The following is a 23,918-nucleotide window of genomic DNA, read 5'->3' as shown; positions in this document are numbered from 1 at the left end:
CTGCAGCCTCTTCTCTTAAAGGTACACACTGCACTGTATTAGAGCTGCAGGCCTTGCTTGTCGAAGGATGGAGAATTTGCCCTGACAAGTTCTTTTGAAAATTCAAGATTTTGTTGAAGCAAAAAATATATAAATAAATAAAATCTAATCTCTAACCAAACTACTAAGGAACATTCTACGGCGTTTTAACACTTTCAGAAAGAAAGAAAGATAGATAGATAGATATTACATGTTTATCTGACTATGGCACTGAGTTCTGCAGGGCTAAAATACAAAAGTCTTTTGCATTTTATCTTTGGTGGGGAAATTTACCAAAAAAATTGTGCCAGTAATTGCTGGGAGCACCAGCATAGACAGGGCTCTGGCAGCTTCTGGCATTTTTACTGCTGTTTTAGTGAAACCCAGCTCACCCTTTGCTAGAGCCCCACTTACTCTTTCTTTCATTTCTGTTCTCTACCTCACTCCCTAACATCCCTGCTCTATTAATGTTCCTAAGTCAGATAGGGGAAATCAGGATGGGCTCTTCACATCCTCACAGAGCATGCCCTTTCTGAGGCTATGGCTACACTATGCAGCTTTTAGTGACACAGCTGTGTCGCTACAGCCATGCCGCTGAAAGGCACACAGTATAGCCGCTGTTTGTCAGCTCTCCTGCCAATAAAAAACTTCCACCCCCAACGAGTGACATTAGCTTTGTCAGCAGGAGAGCGCTCCCACCGACAGCATTGTTCACACCGGCGCCTGTAGTCGGCAAAACTTTTGTCTTTTGGGGGGGGGGAGTGGGGGTGTTTTTTAATACCTCTGAAAGACAAAAGTTTTGTTGCTCAGTTGCCAGTGTAGACATAGCCTAACTTGACACTTCCCTGTTGGTGAAAAACAAGAGCTTTGTCAGTAGAGGAAGCTCCCTGAAGAGAGGGGCTGATAGCGTGGCTCCTGAGACAGCTTCAGGGACAAGTCCCTCTCCATCTCTTCCTGACCCCTTGCCATCTTTATGGGAAGTTTGTCAGACTTGGATTGCTTGTCTTGAGGAGAAGCATGTCCTCTAGAGCAGCGTTTCTCAAATGCGGCCACCATGGCCGCATGCGGCCACCGGGGGGGAGTAGCTCTCCCTGTTGCTTCTGGATACACTGCCTTGGTGTTGGTTGCTGGGGCCACCAGCAGGGATTGGGCCTTGCCCCCCTCTGGAGTCGCCTGGGGCACAATGCTGTAGGAACAGGCAGCCAGCAAGTTCCCCACTTTCCATGGGGCGGTGGGGTTCAGGCTTTGGGCTTCTGGATACAGGGCTTCAGGCTCCGTCCCTGGGTCCTTTCCTCCAGCTGCAAGGCCTTGGGCTCTGGCAGCGGGGTTTCAGACTCCAGCACCCCTGCTGCCTTCCCAGCACCCCACCCCCATCTCCCCTGACCTGCATTGCCTTTCCCAGCCCTCCCTCCAGGGCTTAATTTGTCCCCAGGCTTGCCGGGGCTGAGTAAGTCTGCTGTGAAAAGTGATACTTGTATGTTTGTAAATATCACTTTTCACAACAGACTTACTAGCTCGTAATAAATAAATGACAATGATTTGGACATGTATATGTGCATAGTTGTTTGGTTTTCCTAAAGCTCATTAAATATTTTAGGAAAAAGTGTGAGAGCGGCCACCAGCAAGTTTTGTCCTGAGAACTCCTGCCATAGAGTTAGAAGTCATTACTGGGAGGGGCAGCATGGGGGCCATGCAAAAACTAAGTTCTCCCCGCTGATACTCACTCCTTCTTGTTAATTGTTTGAAATGGGGCACCTTGATTACATTGGCCTCATTAGCAGTACAAAAGTGATTTCCACCCCTTCTTGTCAACTGTGGAGAATAGCCCACTTCCACCTTAATTGAATTGGCTCGTTAGCACTGATCCCCCACTTGGTAAGGCAAGTCCCATCTTTTCATATGCTGTGTATTTATACCTCTCTACTGTATTTTCCACTCCATGCATCTGATGAAGTGGATTTTAGCCCACGAAAACTTATGCCCAAATAAATGTGTTAGTCTCTCAGGTGCCACAAGGACTTCTTGTTGTTTTTGCTGATACAGACTAACACGGCTACCACTCTGAGATCTTTTTCTCTATTCCTCAGGTATGACTTCCCCTGCTTCCTCCAAACAGGAAATGCTGTATGCTCCCAATAATTGCTCACTCCCCTCTAAAGATGGCTGTGAATTCCACAGACTCCTCTGCTGTTCAGTTTTTCTTCCTTAGCTTGTCAGGAGTCTGTGCTGAGCCCAGTTGGTGAACCAGAAAGCACTGAAAACAGGAAACACTGTAGCTCAGTGGTTCTCAACCAGGGGTCCAGGGTTCCCTGTGGGGCTGCAAGCAGGTTTCAGGGGGTCCGCCATAGCAGGCATTAGATTGGCTAGGGCCCAGGGCAGAAAGCCGAAGTCCCGCCAGGCGGGACTGCAGCCTGTGGCCCCGAGCCCTGCCACCTGGGGCTGAAGCCGAAGCCTGAGCAACTGAGCTTCGTGTTGCCCCCTATGGTGTGGGGGCCTGGGCAATTGCCCTTCTTGATACCCCCTAACATCAGCCCTGGCTTTTATATGCAGAAAACAGTTGTTGTGGCACAGCTGAGCTGTGGAATTTTTATAGCATGTTGGGGGAGGGGCTCAGCAAGAAAAAGGTTTGAGAACCCCTGCTGTAGCTGACAGAGCTGGAGCATTCTCTTGTATATTCTTCATTTAGCATTTTGTTATGGTGAAAATGACGTACGTTTTCTGCAAAATTAACAGAACGTTGTTGATATCTGATCCTACATAGGAAGTTATAATCTGTTGTAGCAAGTTTGGTATAAATCTGTGCAGTCGTTAGTCTGTAACACGGATCCAAAAAAAGGTGAGACATGTTGAGTTCAATTTCTTGAGTGATTTTTTTTTTTTTTAACATTCATGTGTTATCCCAGGAGGACTTGTCAATTCAATAAGTACCTTCCAAAATTCACATACACTTCAATTAGTATTTTGGTGTGGTGTTTTTTTAAAACGGCAATCAGTTTGACCTACACAAACTTGCTAACAGTGTTCCCATAATACATGTCATGTGAGTTAAGATGATCCTAGCACTTGCCAAATGTAAAATCATAACTAACTAATTTCCCCTCAAACTTTGCCTTCATATTGAGGCCATGTTTGTAGGAAATTGGTTGAGTTGTTTAAAAGTTATGGGTATTTTAAGTCAGCAAAACATTTTTGAAAATTGTGTATGTGACGGGGGGCCCTATTATCAGGCCAAGCTGCCTCCATTGGCCTCATGCGGAGTTGGTACACCCCGCCACCCAGTTGTTGGGATTCCCTGTTAGATCAGGTAATTGCAGTACAGTGGGCTCCAGACCCCTGCTGGGGCCGAGAAAACAAACAGTCAGTAGCCCCTGAGTCTCCAGGCTGGGGCAGACAACAACACTTGGAGTTCTGGCCCTCTGGGTAGGACGGAGCAATGGTCAGCCTGTAGCCCCCGGACAGGGCTAGGCAAACAAATAGTCTGTGGCCCACAAGCCTCCTGGCTGGAGCAGGCAGTAGCAATTGGGGTTCTGGCCGTCTGGGTGGGATAGAACAGCAATTTAGTCTATAGCCCCCAGGCGGGGCAGGGCAAACACTTAGCCTATAGCCTCTGAGCCTCCTGCGGCAGGCAGTTACAACTGGGGCTCTGGCCCTGTGGGCGGGGCAGACCAAACAAACAGTCTATAGCCCCTAAGCCTCCTGGCTGGGCAGACAGTAGCATTTGGGGAATCAGCCCCTTGGGCAGAGCAGAACAGCAACCAATCTGTAGCCCCTGAATGGGGCAGAACAAATAAACAGGCTTTGGTCCCTGAGCCCCCAGACTGGGCCAGAAAGCAAACAGCAACCACACCTAGTGGTCTGTGGTAAGGGAACCCAGCCCCTCCTGTTCCACCACATTCTGACCCAGGGCCCTATGAAGCTGGGGACTTCCATACTAAGGGTTTAGGCATCAGCTTCTACTACATCCCCTGGGTCACTTCCTACCACAAGTTGCATCCTAGGCACCTCCTCATCTGGTGGCGGCCTGGTGTCTCTAGCAGTCTCTGCAATCAGTGAGTTGCCTGCAGCATAGTCCGTGTTCTCGGGCTCTACCGCCTGGAGCATCACAGGCGCCTCTGCAGGAACCTATAGTACACATCCTTCCCCCGCCTCAGCCAACCCCTACTGAGCTGGGCTGCCTCTTTTTAACTGGCTTTTCCACCTGCAGCGTGCGCAGCAGGGGAAAGGGGACGTTGCTTCCTGGGCCCACAGTGATTGGTCCTTCCCTGTTGGCCCAGTGCACGACTGGTACACCTCGTCACAGTGTACCTAACTAATTCACAGATACACACTATGTCTCCCTTTCAGGGCCAAATCCTGGTCCTATTGAAGCCATCATGAACTTTTTTATTTACTTTATTGGGAGGAGGGACTGGACCCTGTGTGTGCACCTGTAGACTTTTTTTTTAACATGAATATGTTCATACAGTTAAAATTATGGTAAAGAAACACGTTTTAAAAAAATAAAAGCAAGCAAAGGCACTATTCCTCAAAGAGGATCCTATGCAGTGTTTCAAACTTCATCCAATATTTTCTGCAGCAGCCAAACAGTATGTCTGGAATCCTTAAAAAACAGGAAGTGATCTGTTTCACAGTTCCTGATCTCAAACAGATGAGGAATTTTGCTCACGTCAACCCAAAAGAAAAATTCACCTTTAGGCAGACATCAAGCATAAGAATGTTGAGCCCAAAATAGGACTATTTGGAAAAAGTTATCAGAGTATGTTATCAGGGTGCTAATATGGGTCATTCTACTTACAGTTAATAATTTTCCCTCAGTAGTTAGCATCAAGCCACAAGATAATAATTATCTTCTACAGCTCATTCAAAACATCTTTTACACAATTCTGTACAACATGCAGTTCCACAAGTATCAGCACAAATACACATCTATGTAAACATCTCAAAGTAACCATAATGCCGTCTGTAATGTCTTCAATGATAACAATAAATTAAAATGTTACTAATTTAATTCACTTAACATAAATATTATTTTAAAAAGGCTTGAAAAGAGGGTATTTTTTATCAAGGCTCTGGAGGTCTGCACTGTATTCTTCTTCTTGATCGCTGGCTTTCCTTGTTTTCCTACTCTCTTGGGTTTTTTTCCTTCAGCTGTTCCAGAATACATCAATAAATTTTTTGTTTCCGTTTTTCCTTTCCAAAGTAAAGAATATATTTGACCTTTCTACACTGTGACTGGGAGATGTGGCAGTTTCTCAGGTGAAATCTTCAGTTTTACCTAGATTTCTGAGACTTAAGTCTATAGTTTTAAAAAGAGAATAAGATAATGGGAGGGCTTTCCAGTGAGTACAGACTCTAGATCCTGATGATTATTTGTATTAAGTCTCCACCCAAGATTAGTCCATTGTGCTAGACACTATACAAACAGATATAACAGTCAGTCAATACCTTACAATCTAAATAGACAAAACAAAGGATGGGAGAAAGAAAGTATCATTTTCACCATTTTACAGACCAGACCTGAGACACAGATTATGACTTACAGGAAATCCATGGCAGAGTCACAGGAAATCCATGGCAGAGTCAGGAACTGAATTGAGATCCTGAGTCCTGGTCCAGTACCTTGATCATAGGGACATTCTTCTTCTAGTTGCTGTTGATTTTGCCTTGCTGGCCATGTGATCTGAGTATCATGATAAATGGAAGTGGAGTCAGAGTGCCTGTGTTCCCTGGAGGGGCTTTTATTGAGGTTGACACTAGGTGAACAGGGAACAGTTGTAGTTAGGCTGGAAGCAACTCAAGCCACATGGACAGAGCAGTGCACAAGGTTTAATAAAGTTCCACTTGTTCAATTTAACCTGCATTCAGTTTCACTTTTTGAAAATTAAACAATCTGTATTTGTTTCCCCAGCATTGTTTTTATTGTTCTCTTTCAGCCTCTGTGTTCTGTAAGTGTGGCTATTTTCTTCACTAATCCAGGTGTAAAACTTCTACAAATTACAAATAAGAGTGAGAATCTGTGGAAAAATCCACATCTTCAGCAATCTCATGATACCAATACTTAAGCAGAAACTATTAAAATCATGAGGAGTTCTGCCTAAAAGCTGATGGCTTGATCTGGCCATTTGAATCTAACGTGCCACTGTATTCTGAACCTAGGTTACTCCAGGTCAGAGGGCGATAATCACAACCATATACATGCACTCCCACTAACTAAAAACTAACACTGCAATGTCCTTGTAAGTGATCTTAATAAATTCAGTGAAAACCAGTTGATAATGGTTTCTGTGATTTATTTGGATATAAATCAAGGATTGTGGTGATATTCTGGAACTCACTCCAGCTCTGATCTGTGCTAATGGGACAGACTACAATTAGAGTCATCTAAGTGTTATGTTTATTTATGGAATGCAGTACATTTTGCTAAATGTTGTTGTTTGCAATCTAAAAAGAAAAGATCTTAAAGCATTCTTTGATTTTCTTTTGGATGTTTATAACAGCACCAGCACCAGTGCATTCTTATACACCAGGGAAGGCTGATCCTTCGTGCCGCCCTCCTTGGGTAACAGATGACTCCTTTTCCCAGAAATTTGCACCTGGAAAAACCACCACCTCCGTTACCAAACATACCCTACCACGGGGTGCTCCGGCACCATCTCCTGCCTCAACTTCAGCCTACTCGTCTCCTTCAATATCAGCCTCTTCCCAGACTCCTGCTGTAGCCAGGGGAACAATTCAAAGGGCTGAGCGTTTCCCAGCCAGCAACCGAACTCCTCTTTGCGGACACTGTAACAGCATAATTCGGTAAGGTCATGAGACTCTTAGGAGAGGGATGGAGGCAGGAGAGAAAGTATCACAGAGCAACTGATTATTGCATTTTATTATACAATCTCAGAGCATGAGACACAGTTAAATAATCCAGAGGGGATGTCTGTTGTCTGCTTGATTCATTTAAGATTTCCAGAGCTCATCTTTGCCATCGTGTGGTTCACTTTTTATCACGGCCAAGTTATACAAGGTCATTGTTTTGGGCACCTTTCCTACCAAAAGCACTGCCTTTTTCTTACAAATTTCTGGTCCCCAAGGTATCTCCAGAAATAAAATTGGAAGGACACTATGTAAAACTATATTGGGTTGGGGGAGTGAGATATCAGTTTGGAGACAAATGTAATTGCTGCTTTTGTGTCTGGAGAAAGATAATGCACACACTCTGTTACCAGTGATTCACTGCATGCTTCTCTTCTCTCCTCCCCCAGTTCACTCTACTGGACTGGTGCCCAGTGTTACCCTGTTGATTGCTGCCTGACTTATCGTAATCCGTGCATTTTTAATGACAGTTTCATCCACTAAAAAGGAACTGGTTCAGTGGTGTAGGGCTACTGATTATCATTCTCCTGTCTTCCCAGAAAGAAATACTCCAGTAATACAAACAATATTCTGATCACTACATCTAAGGGAGCAGGGTGGATTGACCGGGGAATGTCATCTAGTTCTGCTGCAACTGTCTGCATGGGGGATGGGAGAGCAGGGGATGACTTCACTTGAGTGAGGATACCTGAGCCTGTAACCTGAGCTGGGAGGGGGTTGGACCCAGGTGACACCTTTGCCCGGGAAACTGCACAAAGGCAGGGGGAGGAGCCAGGGGGAGGAGGAGTGAGACTGCGGGACTTGACAGGTTTCAGAGTAGCAGCCGTGTTAGTCTGTATTCGCAAAAAGAAAAGGAGGACTTGTGGCACCTTAGAGACTAACCAATTTATTTGAGCATAAGCTTTCGTGAGCTACAGCTCACTTCATCGGATGCATAAGTTTCAGTTTTGGGCTGGCTGCGAAAACGCAGGGAACCACAAGTCTGGGGTCTAAGCTCCTTGCCCCCCAGAGGGACCTGGCTGATGGGTCCTGGATGTACTTACAAGCCCTGCTTGGAACTGTGTTCCTGTCGTCTAATAAACCTTCTGTGTTACTGGCTGTCTGAGAGTCATGGTGAATCGCAGGAAGTAAGGGTGCAGGGCCCTGACTCCCCCACACTCTGTGACAACTAACAGTAAATCACCAACATGTTTTAATGTGGCTGTAGTATAACTAAAGGATAATCAAACAGCAAGTTGCCATTTTGACAATCTGATGTAACATAGTGAATGCAACTTTCATTCAAATGCACAAGAAAACATGAGACTTTCAAAGCTATTGTAAAGTATATGTGTATTACACCTTTCACCAACTCTGGAAAGTCTCCTGCTTTGTCATGTTTTCAAATGGTAATTCTCTACTCTGTGTCATACTCATTAGAATGAGGAAACTTCCCATTTGATTCCTCCACCCCTTGTTTTATATTTAACACTTCTGAACTTTTGATGATTTGTGGGTTTTTTGTTTGTTTTTTAAAGAATGCATTTTCAGTGCCCTACTCTACACAAGCAGTTTACAGCTGTTGATGGGAAATATTAGCAACATGGGAGTTCTCACAAACACTATTTATAGTTATGGAGATTTGGAAACCATGGCAGTATTTCCAACAGATGTTTTGAAAATTCAGTTAATATATTAACCTATAAAAATGATTATAACTAATCCCTGAAATTTTCTTTTAAAAAACCTTGAAAAGAGACCTCTTGTCAGCAGGTTATAGTGTCTTATTTTAAAATACATCCTCATTAGTATTGTTCATCAGTGCCATTAGATACTTCTGCAATATAAATATAATAATGATGTTCCACAGGGGTCCTTTCCTGGTAGCCATGGGCCGTTCCTGGCACCCAGAGGAGTTCAATTGTGCTTACTGCAAGACATCTTTAGCGGATGTGTGCTTTGTGGAGGAGCAGAACAGTGTGTACTGTGAGCGCTGTTATGAGCAGTTCTTTGCACCAACCTGTGCCAGATGCAACACCAAGATCATGGGGGTAAGTCAGAACAGCATGGCCTCACATCTAAGTCCTCACTCCATTGAAATCAGAAATGGAATACTTTTGATTATAGGCAACTAATTAAGTATTAAATTCTTCTGCTTTCTTCAATAGTAATTTCCTAGCCTAATAATTATCCCAGAATAAGACACATATAGGCTTACAGAACTATGTTTCTATACTGGCTGGAGATTTGGACATGATTGTACTGTACTTATCAGCCTATATGGAGGAAGTTTGTAATATGAATAATTTTTTAAATTGTTTTTTGGTTTATTTTTCTCTCTTTCCTGCTCTTGCTTTGGTGACCTCCTAAAATGAAAATGTATTGCTCTTGTGCACCTCTTGCTAAAGTTAGGCAAAATGTGGGCTGATGCTATACAGTCTTCTTCAGATAAGGCTTAATCCAGAAACTCCACCGACTTCAGAGTCAGTGGACTTTGATCAGGTCCACACAGCTATCAGTGCATCCATGTGCGAATAGCAAGACTCCTGCTCTAGAGAAATCATGATGATTAGATTTTTAAAATAAGATACAGGCATCTGAACCCCAGAAAGGCGAGAGAAGAGCCCACTTTTGTTTGTCTTATACACTCCTACTAGGCTTCATGCCTAGATACTGTGGTGACTGACACTCTATAAATACCTGAACAAGCTGATGAGGTGGTTGGAGCAGCAGATGATGATGATGATGATAATCTTAGCGATGGATTTGTGTACACAGTTGAGAAGGAAGATGAGACATGCAGGGATGCCTAGGGGGGAGGTCTAGGTTAGATATTAGGAAAAACTGTTTCACTAGGAGTGTGGTGAAGCACTGGAATGGGTTACATAGGGCGGTGGTGGACTCTCCATCCTCAGAGGGTTTTAAGGCCCAGCTTGACAAAGCTGGGCTGGGATGATTTAGTTGGGGTTGGTTGAACTAGATGACCTCCTGAGGTCTCTTCCAACCCCAATCTTCTATGAGTCTATGCCAAAGATGTGACCAAGCATCTCTCACAATTCTTCCAGACTGGCAAATGAAGAGTACAATATTAGTTATCACTACTCTGCCTCCACTCCTGACATCTGTCTCAGTGTTGGGGAAGTCAGTGCTTTGCTCCCTGCTAGGAAGCGCATCATCAAACACTTGAGGTGAAGTCCTGGCTCTAAACAAGCCCTGCATACTGGCGCTTTCGGGGGAATGTTAAAACAAAGCCACTGAAATACTTACTTATCTAATTAATGGAAGAACAAGTCAGCTCTCCTCTGTGGATTTCTGTCAGTAACATAGCAAAGCTGCCAGCTGCCTCTGTTTACATTTGTAAGATTTCTCAATCTGTCTTTTACTTCTTAGTACTGAGAGGTTTATAAATGGATCCAAGCCTATTTGTCAGCTATAATTGTTTTGCAAACAGTAACAGAAGTTATTAAATCTCACTGGTGATTCTGTAATGAGATGTATGGCAAATATAAATGAGGCTGTGTTGTCTAGCAAGTTGGTGCAATGGACTGAAACCCTGGCAACTACTTTCACTCCCTTGTGCCTCAGTCAGTAGAGATTAAAAAACAAGTAAACTGTAAGAAACTCGCTTAGAATCAGATACCCCATAAAACAGGAAATAAAATACATCAAATCAGTGACTCTCAACCTACCCAGTCTACTGTACCCCTTTCGGGAGTCTGATTTGTCCTCACAAATCAGGAGTCCAAATTTCACCTCACTTTAAATCTACTTGCTTACAAAATCAGACATAAAAATATAGAAGTGTTCCAGGACACTATGACTGAAAAATTGCTTACTTTCTCATTTTTACCATATAATTTTGAAATATATCAATTGGAATATAAATATTGTCCTTACGTTTCAGTGTATAGTATATGTATAAACATTGTCTTTATGAAATTTTAGTTTGTACTGACTTTGCTAGTGCTTTTTATGTAGTTTGTTGCAAAACTAGGCAAATATCTAGATGAGGTGACATACCCCCTGGAAGACCTCTGCATACCCCCAGAGGTAAACGTACCCCTGGTTGAGAACAACTGCATTAAATAAGTCACAAATCACGCAGTCTGTTGGGTAACTACTTTGGCCCAGATCCTCAGCTGGTGTAAATCAGTGTAGCTCCACTGAAGTTAATAAAGCTAAATCCCGTGTCTCTGTCATGTGCCCACGCTTGTGCGTACACACAAAACAGGAGAGAGATTAAAACTTTCTTTTGTGCAGGGTCTCCCAGTGAGGAGGGAGCCATGGGTTGTGTTGATGCAGTCAACTGGCTGAATTGAGCTGTTTGGTGGTTTTGTTTTGACAATAAATCATATTAGGAGGTTTCCAATGCTCTGAATGGAGGCAGAGCTTTCCCACAGGAGTAAACATTTGCTACTGAGTTTTGTATTTCCTCATTTTAAAAATCCCTTGAGTTGTTGAGTTTTATCTTGAGCAAAAGAATTGGCTGATTTTAAAATGAGAAGCCCAGGGTATCCCAGCTTTGTATTTGTTTTCCTGTATGTGGGTTTAGTGTATGTGGTATTTTTCTGTTTTTGTTTTTCAGGAAGTGATGCATGCTTTAAGGCAGACTTGGCACACAACTTGCTTTGTCTGTGCTGCCTGTAAGAAACCGTTTGGGAATAGCCTCTTCCACATGGAGGATGGGGAGCCCTACTGTGAGAAAGGTATAACACACAATAGAGCCACCATATCTTACTGGATAGTACTGCTCAATACTAGTGTCCTTCATGTTATCTGGCAGAACCACAGAAACAAGTACTCCTGTTCCTTTTTTTACAGAAACAGGGCAATTGCCAAGCAAAATCAGGCCGATAGCCGATCTAGTCTGGTAGCTGATCTTTAGCGTCAAGCTATACGAGTGTTCCCTAGTCTGTGTTTTCCCACAGCTTCCCTTGCCTCCTTGTGATTAGGCAGGCTGTTTGTGGGTTTTAAAGCAGACAGTCCTGCTTTTGTAGTGTTTGTCCCGCATCTGGTACTGAGACAAAACTGGACATGGTTTTGTCCATTATCAGATGAGGAACACTGTAATGGAGAGCGTGCCACTCCACTTCTGTCAGTGTGACCTCATGTGCACTGAGGCAGGACGGTGTGCTCCTCAAAATGGCACCCTCTTTGTGGCATGACCTTGCACACACAGGTGCTGACTTTTGATTTTACGCGGTACGTGCTCCACTCTGAGGCCCTGCTCCTGCTTGGCTTCTTTTCCCAAGGCCCCCACCCTTGCTCTGCCTCTTCCTGCCCCCGCTCTGTCCCTTCCCCCAAAGGTCCCCCCGCTGCTCCCTTCTCTCCACCCCCCCTTCCCCAAGCACCTCCTGCCAGCTGCTTGCTGACCTGTGGCCAGCCCTGAGGGCCTGTTGAACAGCTTCGCTCACCAGCCCTGGGGCCGGAACCACTGCAGAACACCCCCTATTTTTTTTTCGGTGGGTGTTTGAGCCCCAGCGTACCCATGGAATCGCCACCTATCCTTGCATACATGACACTTGCGGGGGAGGGCCCACACTATTCCCAGAAGTGCCGGAATGCCCGGTATTCCAGGAATGGGCAAGTGGCCACCCTACAAGTTGTGATGGACAGGCAGATGGGTGCGCCCTTCCCAATGCATAGCTTCTCCCAGCACACTTCTGCCTCCTTTCTCTCCCTTATCTATTATTGTCTCTGTGGTTCATCTTTTTTCAAATTAGGATGTTTTTTTATTTCGTCCCCTAGTGGTTCCCCCTTGCCAGGCAGCTATATGTTCCCGGCTTTGGGAGGGACTTCAATTAGGAGCTCCACAATGCCAGTCCGGGATGGCTACTGCCTAAATCACTTGTGTCATGACCTGACTGTGACCTAAAAGGGGAAGCATGCCCACAAACTTGGTGATACTCCTCTGCCCATGACTGGCCAATACTAGTAAAGGCAAAGCTCTCCTGGGATAAGCAACAAGGGGCAAGTGAAACTCTTCTATCCTCTCGCTGCTCATACTGCCTGAATTCTGCAACTGGTAATCAGATTCCAAGCGCAACTGTTTCTTGACAGCTGAGAAGGGATGGGCCCAGACTGTTGGATACTACGGTAAAGGAGAGCATATGGATAAATAAATGGAGCTAGCAAGGTGAATGAGCTATGAGGCAGGATCAAGGCTAGACTAAATTGTGAAGTGGTCCTTTCCTCCATGTGCCCTGTCTCTGCTCCCTCCTGCATTCCTGGCCTCATCTCTCTCTGGTAGTGAGAAATAGAAACCTGAAGAGTCAAAGAGTACCTCCTAGGTCCTGGATTTAAGGGGGGGATAAATCTAAAATGGCTTAGATTGGGGGCCCTAAAACGTACTCTCTTAAAATCGGAGCTTTTCACCACAACCCCAATAACCTGAATAATTTTTGACTCTCTTGTACCTTTTTTATTTCTGCTGTATCTTTTCTGAGATACAATAACTCCAGATTGACATCAATATTCAAAGTTAGGATATATTAACCAATGGATACAGTGTTGTTATATTTTCTATTTAATGCAAAAATTATGGTAGTCCAACATTAAACTGAGAATATAAATATACAGCAGGCAGGGAAATCTAAGTGGTGCTTACACAGTGCTCATCATGTCATCGCCCTGGTCCTCGTATAGTATGTTGTATAAATTCATTTTGTGCTTATGATTTTTCTGTAGTGTGTGTGATTATAAATCAGTCTATCGATGGCCTGTGGGAAACATAACTTTGAATTTCCTGAATTGTGTGTGTTTATGTTCACAGCCATAATACTGCATTAAGTGGGTTTTTGCAGTGAATTTCTGTGTTTAAAGAAGTAAAGGAAGGGGGTGGGAGGAGCTGCTCAAAAATTTCACCCTTGGAGAATTTGAGTGGGATGTAGAAAAGAATTCTACACAAAAATAATCCCAAGAATCACTACTAGGCACATCTCTGTTTCTTTTGGGTGTAATATGCTTGTGTTCAGTGTTCATTCTAAGTTTGCTTTTGTTTTATTTTAGATTACATTGCTTTGTTCAGCACAAAATGCCATGGCTGTGATTTTCCTGTTGAAGCAGGAGATAAATTCATTGAAGCCCTTGGACACACTTGGCATGATACCTGCTTTATTTGTGCTGTAGGTATCTACATTAAAATCTACATTATTATTCTATAATCTTATTAGAACTTGTGACATAATACTGTAAGAATTCAGTTTAGTGGTGGTGGTGGGAAGCGGTTGATTGGTTTTAATTGCAGATGGGGGTTGTTTTCCTTTCCCTCCTCTCCCCACACCCACCCCCGTTTTCATCAGAATAGCTAAATTTGATCTATACTGCTAATGCTCAGAAACGCTAAGAAAACACTTGTGCTTTTTGGAAGAGTCTACAGAAACTGTGTGGGAGAGCAGTGCTTGGTATTCTCTTTAACTAAATTTGCACAAAGTGGTAAATCAGGATTTAAAATAGATCTCAGGCAATGATATTATCACCAAATTGAATAGTGTGAAATATAGTGACCAAATGTTCTGTTTATACAGTTGTGCAATTTGCATTTCCACACAGAAAGGAGTCAGTTCAGAAAAAACAAAAAGTAATTAGTACAGATGTTAGCATTCTGTCTGCTCTTGTGTATGTGTATACGTAGGTAAAATTTATATAATAATCAGCACTTATCACCCCTGACTGTCTCACCTGCACTCATCCACTAACTCATTTCCCCTAGAACTATCAATAATATTCCAAGTCTCTCATCAGCTACAAATAGTACACTGACATGGTCAGAAAGAACAGTTGACAGCCTCACTGATTCATTTGGGGCCATACACCTCTCTAATGAACTTTAGGAAGTACAGAATGGATTGTTCATGTCAAATGTTAAATTAACCTACTGGCTGCTGTTCTCTCCATGAGACATTTTCTTCAGTAATATAATATGCTCCTTTCCTGAAATTGGGAATGTCTGAAGTTGATACATGCATTTGTGTTAGTACACAGACTATTGCTTGCGCAATCCAGTAGCTATTTTCTCTTGATTCAACATCAGTTTTGTCATAAAAACGTATTTAATTTCTTATAAAAGACACTTTCTCTGAATATTTCCTATTCTGGTGCATTTGCATTTTTAGGTAGCTTCTCACCCATTTATTTTAGTTGGCAGGACCCAAGTGTTTGTAGAGGTGATACTATCTGTTGTTCTGTTAATGTAATTTTCACAGCTGTCCCATCCCAGTTTATCCTAATTGTTTTACTGGCATATAAAGCCAAACAGAAAAATCCATGTCAGTCTATCTTTGCATTTCTAACGTGCTCATCCCAATGTTATTAATGTGCATTGCTTTCCATCTAGCTGCAGTACCACATTACTGTAGTTAGCACCAGTGGTGAGCTGGAGCCGGTTCGCTAGAACCGGTTGTTAAATTTGGAAGCCCTTTTAGAACCGGTTGTTCCACGAGGGACAATCGGTTCTAAAAGGGCTTCTAAATTTAACCGGCCAAAAATGGCACCTTAGGTGCCGACTCCATGGGTGCTCCGGGGCTGGAGCACCCAAGGGTAAAATTTGGTGGGTGCGAGCACCCACCGGCAGATCCCTGCCCCACCCCCGTCCCCAGCTCACCTCCGCTCCGCCTCCTCCCCTGAACGTGTCGCCCCGCTCTGCTTCTCCGTTCTCCCAGGCTTCCCGCGAATCAGCTGTTCGCGTGGGAAGCTGGGGCAGGCTGAGAAGGAGGTCGCGGCTTCCTGCTCAGGTCCAGGAAGGCGGAGATGAGCTGGAGCGGGGGGGTGCGAGGAGGGCCACCCGCGCCGCAGCAGGTAACCCGGCGGGGGGGCAGGGGAACCGCTCCCCACCCCAGCTCACCTCCGCCACCCTCGGCCTGAGCGGGAAGCCGCCTCCTGCTTCTCAGCCCTCCCAGGCTTCCTGCTGAACAGCTGATTCGCGGGAAGCTGGGCGGCGGAGGGCGGAGAAGCAGAGCAGGGTGGCGCATTCAGCGGAGAAGGCGGAGGTGAGCTGGGGCGGGGAGCTGCCGGTGGGTGCTCCAGCCCTGGAGCACCCAGGGAGTCGCTTTTGATCACTTTTGATGTGATCAGTGGGGGAGCGGCCGCTCCCGCTGCTCCCCCCCAGCTATGTTCCCCCGCCCCTAGGAGCCTGAGAGACCTGCCGGATGCTTCCTGGGAGCTGCCCCAGGTAAGCACCTCCGGGACTCCCCACCTCACCCCCCGGCAGGTGCCTCTGGCTCTTAGGGATGGGCACCCACTACAGTAGCCCACGAGACCCTCCTGCCCCGTTCTGGGGGTAGTCAGGGGACAGGGGAGGGGGGTGGATGGGGCAGGAGTCCTGGGGGGCGGGGGTGGGCAACGACCCCTTTGTGGGGTGAGGAGGGAACCCCTTGTTAAGATTTTGGAAGCTCATCACTGGTTAGCACTTCCAGTCTACACTGGCAATGCTAAAGCGCTGCCGTGGCAGCACTTTAACGTGGCTTGTGTGGTCGCAGCGCAGTGCTGGCGCTCTCTCCCAGTGCTCTGAAATAACCACCTCAACGAGGAGCGTAGCTCCCAGCTTTACAGCGCCACAACTTGCTGCCCTCGGGGGGGTGTTTTTTCACCCCCCTGAGTGAGAAAGTTGCAGCGCTGTTAATTGCCAGTGTAGACAAGCCCATATCACCTAATATTGATCGCTGCCTAAGTCCTTAAGTGGTCCTAGTGAAATTTATCGGACTCTCATGGAGTATGGTGCTACTCATTGTGAGTCAGCGTATCAGAATCTAGTCCTCAAAGACTAAGGAGCAACAAAACTGTTACTAATAGCTACATTTCTCTTTGTGATTCCTGATTGTGTTTAATCTTTAATTTTAGGTGTGCCATGTGAATTTGGAAGGTCAGCCATTTTACTCCAAGAAGGATAAGCCACTGTGCAAGAAACATGCTCATGCCATCAATGTCTAAAAGAAGACCTCGAAGTCAATGGCACTGGGAGAAAATTGGCAACTAACTGAGAAATTGCAAAAAGGATAACCCCAACTGACATTTCTCATTGAGGGGAGGGGAGGAAGGCTAGGAAGCTACTGAACACTTCTGAAGTATAATTTTAATCACTTTTATATTTGCAGAACATCTTTTTGCATGGTCCATACAGAAAGCTGAATGAACACTCAACGGCAAATTGGTCAATCCGAGTCAAATATTACTGCAAAAGTTAGAACAAAAATTAAAGGGATTAAAATTAATTTTAAAAAATGTTTTATGTAAAAATAAGTAATAGAAATACCCAGACCAGCCTTAGAGCTGAGACCATACACTAGTGTTTAAAATCAATTGAAAAATCATTCTTGAAATTTGTTACAAGAAAATATTAAGTGCCAGAATATTAATTGTAAAAGAATTTATAGAATCTTAGCTTTCAAATTAAGATAAGTAGATCAGAATTTCCTCACCAAAAAGGAAGCTTTATTCCATTATTTATGTCATGGTGCTACCTCCAAGCATCAATTTTTTTGACTTTTGAATGAACGAGAGGCATCCCATAGGTCAGGGGTTCTCAACCTTTTCCTTTCTCAGACCTCCCTGACCCCAATATGCTATAAAAACTCCACGGCCCATCTGGGCCACAACAACAGTTTTTCTGCATATAAAAGCCAGGGCCGGCATTAGGGTGTAGCAAGCAGGGCAGTTGCCTGAGGCCACACGCCACAGGGGGCCCCATGAAGCTAAGTTGCTCGAGCTTCAGCTTCAGCCCAGAGTGGCAGGGCTTGGAGCAGCGATGCTTCGGCTTTCTGCCCTGGGCCCCAGTGAGTCTATTGCCAGCCCTGCTTGGCAGACCCCCGAAACCTGCTCGTGGCCCCCCAAGGGGCCTCACACCCTGGTTGAGAACTGCTGCCATAGGCTTTCCCAAACAAGAAGTTTGTCTTGAATCCTAATAGAACTACCATGCTAAGAAGGAGACAGTGAGTGACCGAAAGTTTGGGAATCAGAATAAAAATTCAATGATGCTAAGCCCTTCCACCCACCCCCAACAGCATTGAGACAAAGTTTTCAGTTAAACCTTGATCAGTGCATGTGGCCTTGTGCATGCACAATGGATTATTTCATTTTCTAATCAGAGTAGAAAAAGGGAACTGGCTTTCTCTAATTTTCTCTTATATGAAATGGGCAGGGGGTGGTTGGAAAGGATCCAGGTTGTGTTTCTAGTCAAAGCTGATTCATCTTTCCATTTGTCCTGTGAATGGAAAACATCTAGTTACTACTTTTTTAACACTGCAGACCCAGCCTCCATTTAGCACAGCTAGGAAGGGTAAGAGTGGAAAATAGCCTGGGAAGGTTCTCGACTCAATCCCAAATCCTTGGAAAAGGGGCACCCTTTTTTCTTCCTATTAATGTTAATGAAAACTGATAAAACACTTCATAGAGCAGCACGAAATCACAGGCACATGCTCTTATTACTGTGATTATTTTCTGTCAACGCAACACATCCCAAGTGTGGTTGTGGTTGCTGCTGTAAGAAGATACATAGGCTCTTACACATAAGATAGGGTTAATATATCACCTGTTCTAATATTTTAAAATCATCTGACACGTTCTTGCAAGTATTTTTAAAAGCTTATATATTCTTGTGAAAGGCAGCAACGATTTATAGGACTGACATTAGCTTTGGATTTTAAAATTTAAATATCAGCGATAGTTTTGTATGTGAGACAGTAGTTTATTGCTGTTCAGCAGTGAAAGATAATCATACTTAAGGACAGAAAGTTCCATCACTCTTCAAGTTTTCAGCTATTTATTTTTGAGCGAGCATTCTGATTCTATAGTGATTGACAGCATACCGTATTGACAATGTTAAGTCAATATTTCTCAGACTCCAGCTACCCAAGGATGTAATGTATGGGCCCTATTTTAATGCCACCAGCACCCCAGTGTGTCTTGAATTTTTGCACAGTCTAAATATAAAAGTGGATCATTTGGTGGCTGTCTTTTCCCTCCTAAAATTCTATGCCCATTTTACAAAACATGCCATATTTTCTTAGAGGATGAAGAGCATATCCAGTTGGTGGTAGGAGGGTCAAAATAAAAGGAACTTTTATCTCTAGTATGCAAGTTTCTAGTATGCTAATTACCCTCAAATATCCTGAAAAAAAATAGTGCCTAGGTTAAAACTGTCCTCTGGCAGCCCCGAGTTGTATGACCTGTATTTATGCCACAGAGAATCTTGTTTTCACAGATCTTAGCATTTTCACAAGGGTCAGATTTTTACATAGATGAAGTGTATTCTTAAACAGTTTTGCTAACATATTAGGTGCAAATATTTTTTTTCTATAGTAGGCAATTCTTTTTCCATTTATTGGCTTGATCTTCAGCTGGTGTAAATCAGCATAACACCACTGACTACTCCTGCCAAGGATCTGGCTCATTGCATTCTCCAACAGGATAAGATACAATTAATTGAAAAAACACACCTCATTTTCCGTTCATGTTCGATTTCTGTTCCCAAGACACTGATGCAGTGTTCTTGCATCTACCAGTGTTGCTTTTCAAAAATTGCAAGACCTTTCAAGACTTTAGTGCCATTTTACAAATGATAGTGTTTATCACTCTTCATTACTTAGCAGTAGAATTAGTAGCAGGATCTATGGTACACTATGGATAGACAACATTGCAGCAGCTCTGTCGGGTGGTTTTTGTGTATTGCCTACTGGCAGGGATTAGCGTCTAGGATGATGTCTATGCTACAAGCAGTACAGCAGCACAGCTGCAGTGCTGCAGCTACACTGTTGTAATGCTGTAGTATAGACATTTATTTTAGCAATGGAAGGGGGGTTTCCATCACTGTAGTAGATCCACCCTTTTGAGAGGTGGTAGCTAGGTCAACAGAAGAACCTTCCGTTTATCTAGCTGCAGCTACAGTGAAGGTTAGGTTGACCTAACGTCACACAGGGCGTAAACTTTTTCACAGCCCTGAGTGATATAGCTAGGTCAACCTGTTTTTGTTAGAGACCAGCCTAAGCAGTAGCAAACAATACATTTCCTATTTTGACCTACATTGCTTTCTAATATGATCCAAAAATAAGGAATCCAGTTACCCACACTTGAAATCTATATTTAGACACCTTTTTTGCACAAACCTCAGCCAGAAGCTGGTGCACGGTAGTGTACTATTTTGAATCTCTTTTATGTAAAATACTATGTAATCAACTTGAGTAATCAACACTCCTAGGACAAATAAGATACATATGCATAACTTAGAATAGGACCCTTACATTATATATCACTATTGTAACTGCTGCAGAAAAACATAATTTTCAGGTTGAATAATGTGTATTATTGTTTATGTCTTGTAACAATTACCTGGGATTAAGTCATAAGACTTCCTAAAGTAATCTTTTCATTCTAATTCACATGAGAAATTTTGCCTAGAAGACAAAAATACTGTACCTCTGAATGGCCAAATGATAAAACTCTACAAGAATTATGTTTTTTATCAAAAGATTTGCAAAAGAACCCATCTTAAGTCTAATTAAAAATAGTCTTTAATCTCTATGCAGCTGAAAGTTCAAAAAATAAGCTTAAGACTGGTTATATTGTTTTTTCTTTTTCTATTTAATTGTAGCATAGAAAGTAAATTAAACACTTCAAAAGAAAACTTCACTGTAACTGTTGAAAAATTCTCTCAACTTCTTAAAATAACGGTTGGTTTTTTGGTTCATCAGATTCACACAGACAGAAAGAAATTCAACCAAAATAAGAAAAATCATTTAAGTTTGGTCCTTCAGTGGTCAGTAACATGGGTGAAATGTTTTATTTAAGGTTATTTCTTTTTATATTTAATAATGTGAATGTCTACAGCACTAAACACACTTATTAGTGTCTAATGCTGGACAGTACAATGTTTATTTGCAATACTTGTCTCCTAGTAGTAGACATTAATTTGTTTAGTATTTATAAATGGTTACATTTGCAACTGAGTGATTTAATGCCTGCAGCGATCATGCTAGGAGTCTAGCTTTTATAATATACTGAAATGTTGACTTTACACCACAAGTGCCCTTGGTTTTAGATTTTTTTAAAGTCTCTAGTTATTAGTTCAGAAACAGATTGTAGTGTGGATTTTGAGGTGTGAGTGAACATATCTTGCATGGATTATCTGTGCCAATATTCTAGCAATAAAAGGGATGTGCAAATACATTTAGAGCTTTATGTTTTGGATATATTTATTAATATGGTTTTTCAGCAGTTGACAGCTTTCAGCCAAGAAATGCTAGTTAGGAGACATAAGTAAATTTATATTTTCTATGTCAGAGCCTTAAGATTTAAAAAAATTGATTGGTTCAGCCTTCCATTGCTGCATAGCAATACTGAACATGCTGGTAAGTAAATTGCAGTTTGTAAACAAACAAGTGTGAGTATATTCAAAAGATGTAGTGACTAGAAGTTGTAACTGGGCAAGACTTGTAAATTTACAGGCCTTATCGTGTCAGCAGATGTTACTTAAAATAACCTGATAAGCAAGAGGCAAATTTTGTCCTCAGTTACAAAGGTCAGAACTGATTTACATTGGTGTAATTGAGGGCAAAGTTTGGCCCCAACTAGGCAGGTTTTTATTCTTTTGTTTCTAACCAGAAATGGTTTTTTAGACTATTCAAAAAAGATCTAACCCATCTGATTTAACTCTACTGCCATGACAGACTGGCAAATAATAAATAAATCTTCAGATAATATTGTGGTTTATTAAAACAGGCTTTTTTGCACATTATTACCCCCCTCCCCTCAAAATGCACAGTTTTAAAGCGACATAGCTATAGCTAATCATTAAACTTGATCAAAACATATATATGAAACAGTAAAGGGACAGACGGCTTTAAATGCCATTAATGAGTTCCACATCAGGAAGTGAAGCTCCATACACTTTCATTTTATTTTACAGACATAACTGTTTACAACTTATGTGTGGAAAAAAATTAGAGCTAGTTAAACTGAAATTAAAATTTACTGGAAAATGAGTCTACAGAATGAGCAGAAGTTACACAATTTACCTTTATATCAGAATCACTATCTAATTATTTCTATCTTGACCTTTTCCCGTTTGCATTAATTGATTCTTAATGGAAGAGAAATTGTGCTTTGTCTGCTCTAAAGATGGTCTATAGTTTCAAATCTGGGGTTTTTCTTTGTAAATCATAAAGTCTTCAACTCAACCAGAGACACTGGTGACTAACTAAGAAAGAAAAAGAGGAGCTGTGAAAAAATTGCCGCCAGCCACCCTTGGATACACAATGAAATGCTTTGTTCTCCTGGCCAAATCAGAGAGCTATGGCTGAGACTGAGATTAGAGATAGGCTGAAATTCCCTGCTTTAAGCCTATAAAGCATGTCTTTAGACATCTATAAAGGTGAAGTCCTCACTTCTCTGAGGAAGAACTGAGAGAAAACATTAGATACACTAACAAACTTGTTGCATTACAGACTAAATTGTAAAGAATTCTAACATTATTTCCCCCAACTTTTTGTAGTAACAAATGTCACATGTACAGCTCAATCCTTAAGACCGCCTTGCTATTTTGTTGACAGAGGGATTCCTCATCTTTCTCTGGCATGTGTTTAGCCCCGTAAAAGGAGTGTGTGTCCAATGAGCTGCAAGGATCTCAGGACACCTGCATAGGACAGGATTCTGTGTATGGAGCTATAATACATGTAACAGCAGGAGCTGTGTTATCAGCCCATGCTCCACAAAATCTTCCTCTGATGGATTTTCCAGGTGTACTGCTCTAATTGGACATTTGTCTGGACCCAAGGAAAGCATGCCACAAAGATTGGCTGCTTCCCAACTCTTCATTACATGAACCTCAGGGCCTTGGAGCCTCTGTGAAGTGGTGGGGCCTCCATGCTGTGAGGGACCAGGGAAGCATGCAGGAAAGCCATTGCTATACCCTCATTACTCTTTTGGGGTCTTCTCTGGGATATTTTGCTTTCCTCTATACTGTGCTGCAAAGGAAAGAATTCAGAGTAGCAGCAGTGTTAGTCTGTATCCGCAAAAAGAAAGGAGTACTTGTGGCACCTTAGAGCTCACGAAAGCTTATGCTCAAATATGTTTGTTAGTCTCTAAGATGCCACAAGTCCTCCTTTTCTTTTTTTAGAGGAAAGGAATGTGGCCCTCAGTCCTTCCTCTAACAGAACGCCTCTTAATATCCATAGTAGTTTTGCCCAAGTAATGACTTTCAGATTGGCCTGCAGACTTTTTTAGGTAGTAATGACAACCAGAAATAAAAAATGCCTTCATAAGAGAAAAGATTCTTCCAAATTTCCACAGATTTTAATTTTCAGGAAGGAATTGATTCATCTGCAGAAAAAAGAATCATTATTAATTTGAAATTAAATATCTGACTTATAATTCTACCTTATTTTTTCCCCACCAAGAAAAGCATTTTCCAGTTTAATTACCGGTACTTAAAAAAGCTACTCACTTTCAAAATGCAGATTCTTTTTCATTAATGGAAACAAAGTATGGAATCATTTTTTCTTTTACTAAGTGCCATGCTTTTATGGAAGCCATTGGGGAAAAAAACAATTGAATTACTTTAGCTAAACTGATAACTACTTTTTTAAGGAGCTGGGGGGAGAAAGGAGGGGTCAGTTTGAACAAAGGGGATGGTTCATCGAAGGATGTATGTGGAATGAATATTGCCTGTTATAAAAAGTCCACACAACTGTGGTTGTGGCAGTGTATTAAATAGCTTATTCTGGATTTTTAAGACTCAAGAAAGTTGTTTTTTTTTTTTTTTTTTAAAAAGGGTAGAGTGGGGGGAAAGCACACAAAATGCAATATCTGTTACTTCCAAGGCAGTTGAAAAAATTACAGTTCAGAAGAGCAAAGAGTTGGTATAAGGGGAAAAGATTATTTGGTGGGCTTCAACAATATTATTGTCTGAACATATGTTAATTGGAAAATTAATATTCTTTATGATTAAGATTTAGTTTAGTTTAAACTAAAAGGATGTTATTTGTTTAAAGTAAGTGTGCACATGCATATATATGTAAGGTAGGCATATGTGTACTACAAGGGAAATATTCAGAATTGAGGCATGGACT

The 23,918-nt window shown here is 42.5% G+C and overlaps 1 protein-coding gene across 3 annotated transcripts in view; it reads left to right on the top strand.

The window, feature by feature from the left end:
* The window catches only part of LDB3 (LIM domain binding 3), a 200,562-nt gene extending 176,933 nt beyond the window's left edge, over window positions 1-23,629 (top strand). For all 3 annotated transcript variants that reach the window (XM_043552186.1, XM_043552187.1, XM_037905209.2), the window contains 5 exons: window positions 6,516-6,819; window positions 8,732-8,912; window positions 11,447-11,567; window positions 13,870-13,985; window positions 16,699-23,629. In XM_043552186.1, the coding sequence (XP_043408121.1) occupies window positions 6,516-6,819; window positions 8,732-8,912; window positions 11,447-11,567; window positions 13,870-13,985; window positions 16,699-16,788 (812 nt within the window). In that variant the 3' untranslated portion in view covers window positions 16,789-23,629. The remainder of the gene's footprint in view (window positions 1-6,515; window positions 6,820-8,731; window positions 8,913-11,446; window positions 11,568-13,869; window positions 13,986-16,698) is intronic.
* Window positions 23,630-23,918: the final 289 nt, after the last annotated feature.

This window comes from Chelonia mydas, chromosome 7 (genome assembly GCF_015237465.2).
Source record: "Chelonia mydas isolate rCheMyd1 chromosome 7, rCheMyd1.pri.v2, whole genome shotgun sequence".
In the NCBI taxonomy this organism is placed as follows: domain Eukaryota; kingdom Metazoa; phylum Chordata; order Testudines; family Cheloniidae; genus Chelonia; species Chelonia mydas.
Note: the sequence above shows the minus strand (reverse complement) of the source record. Positions and strands in the feature narration are given on the sequence as shown.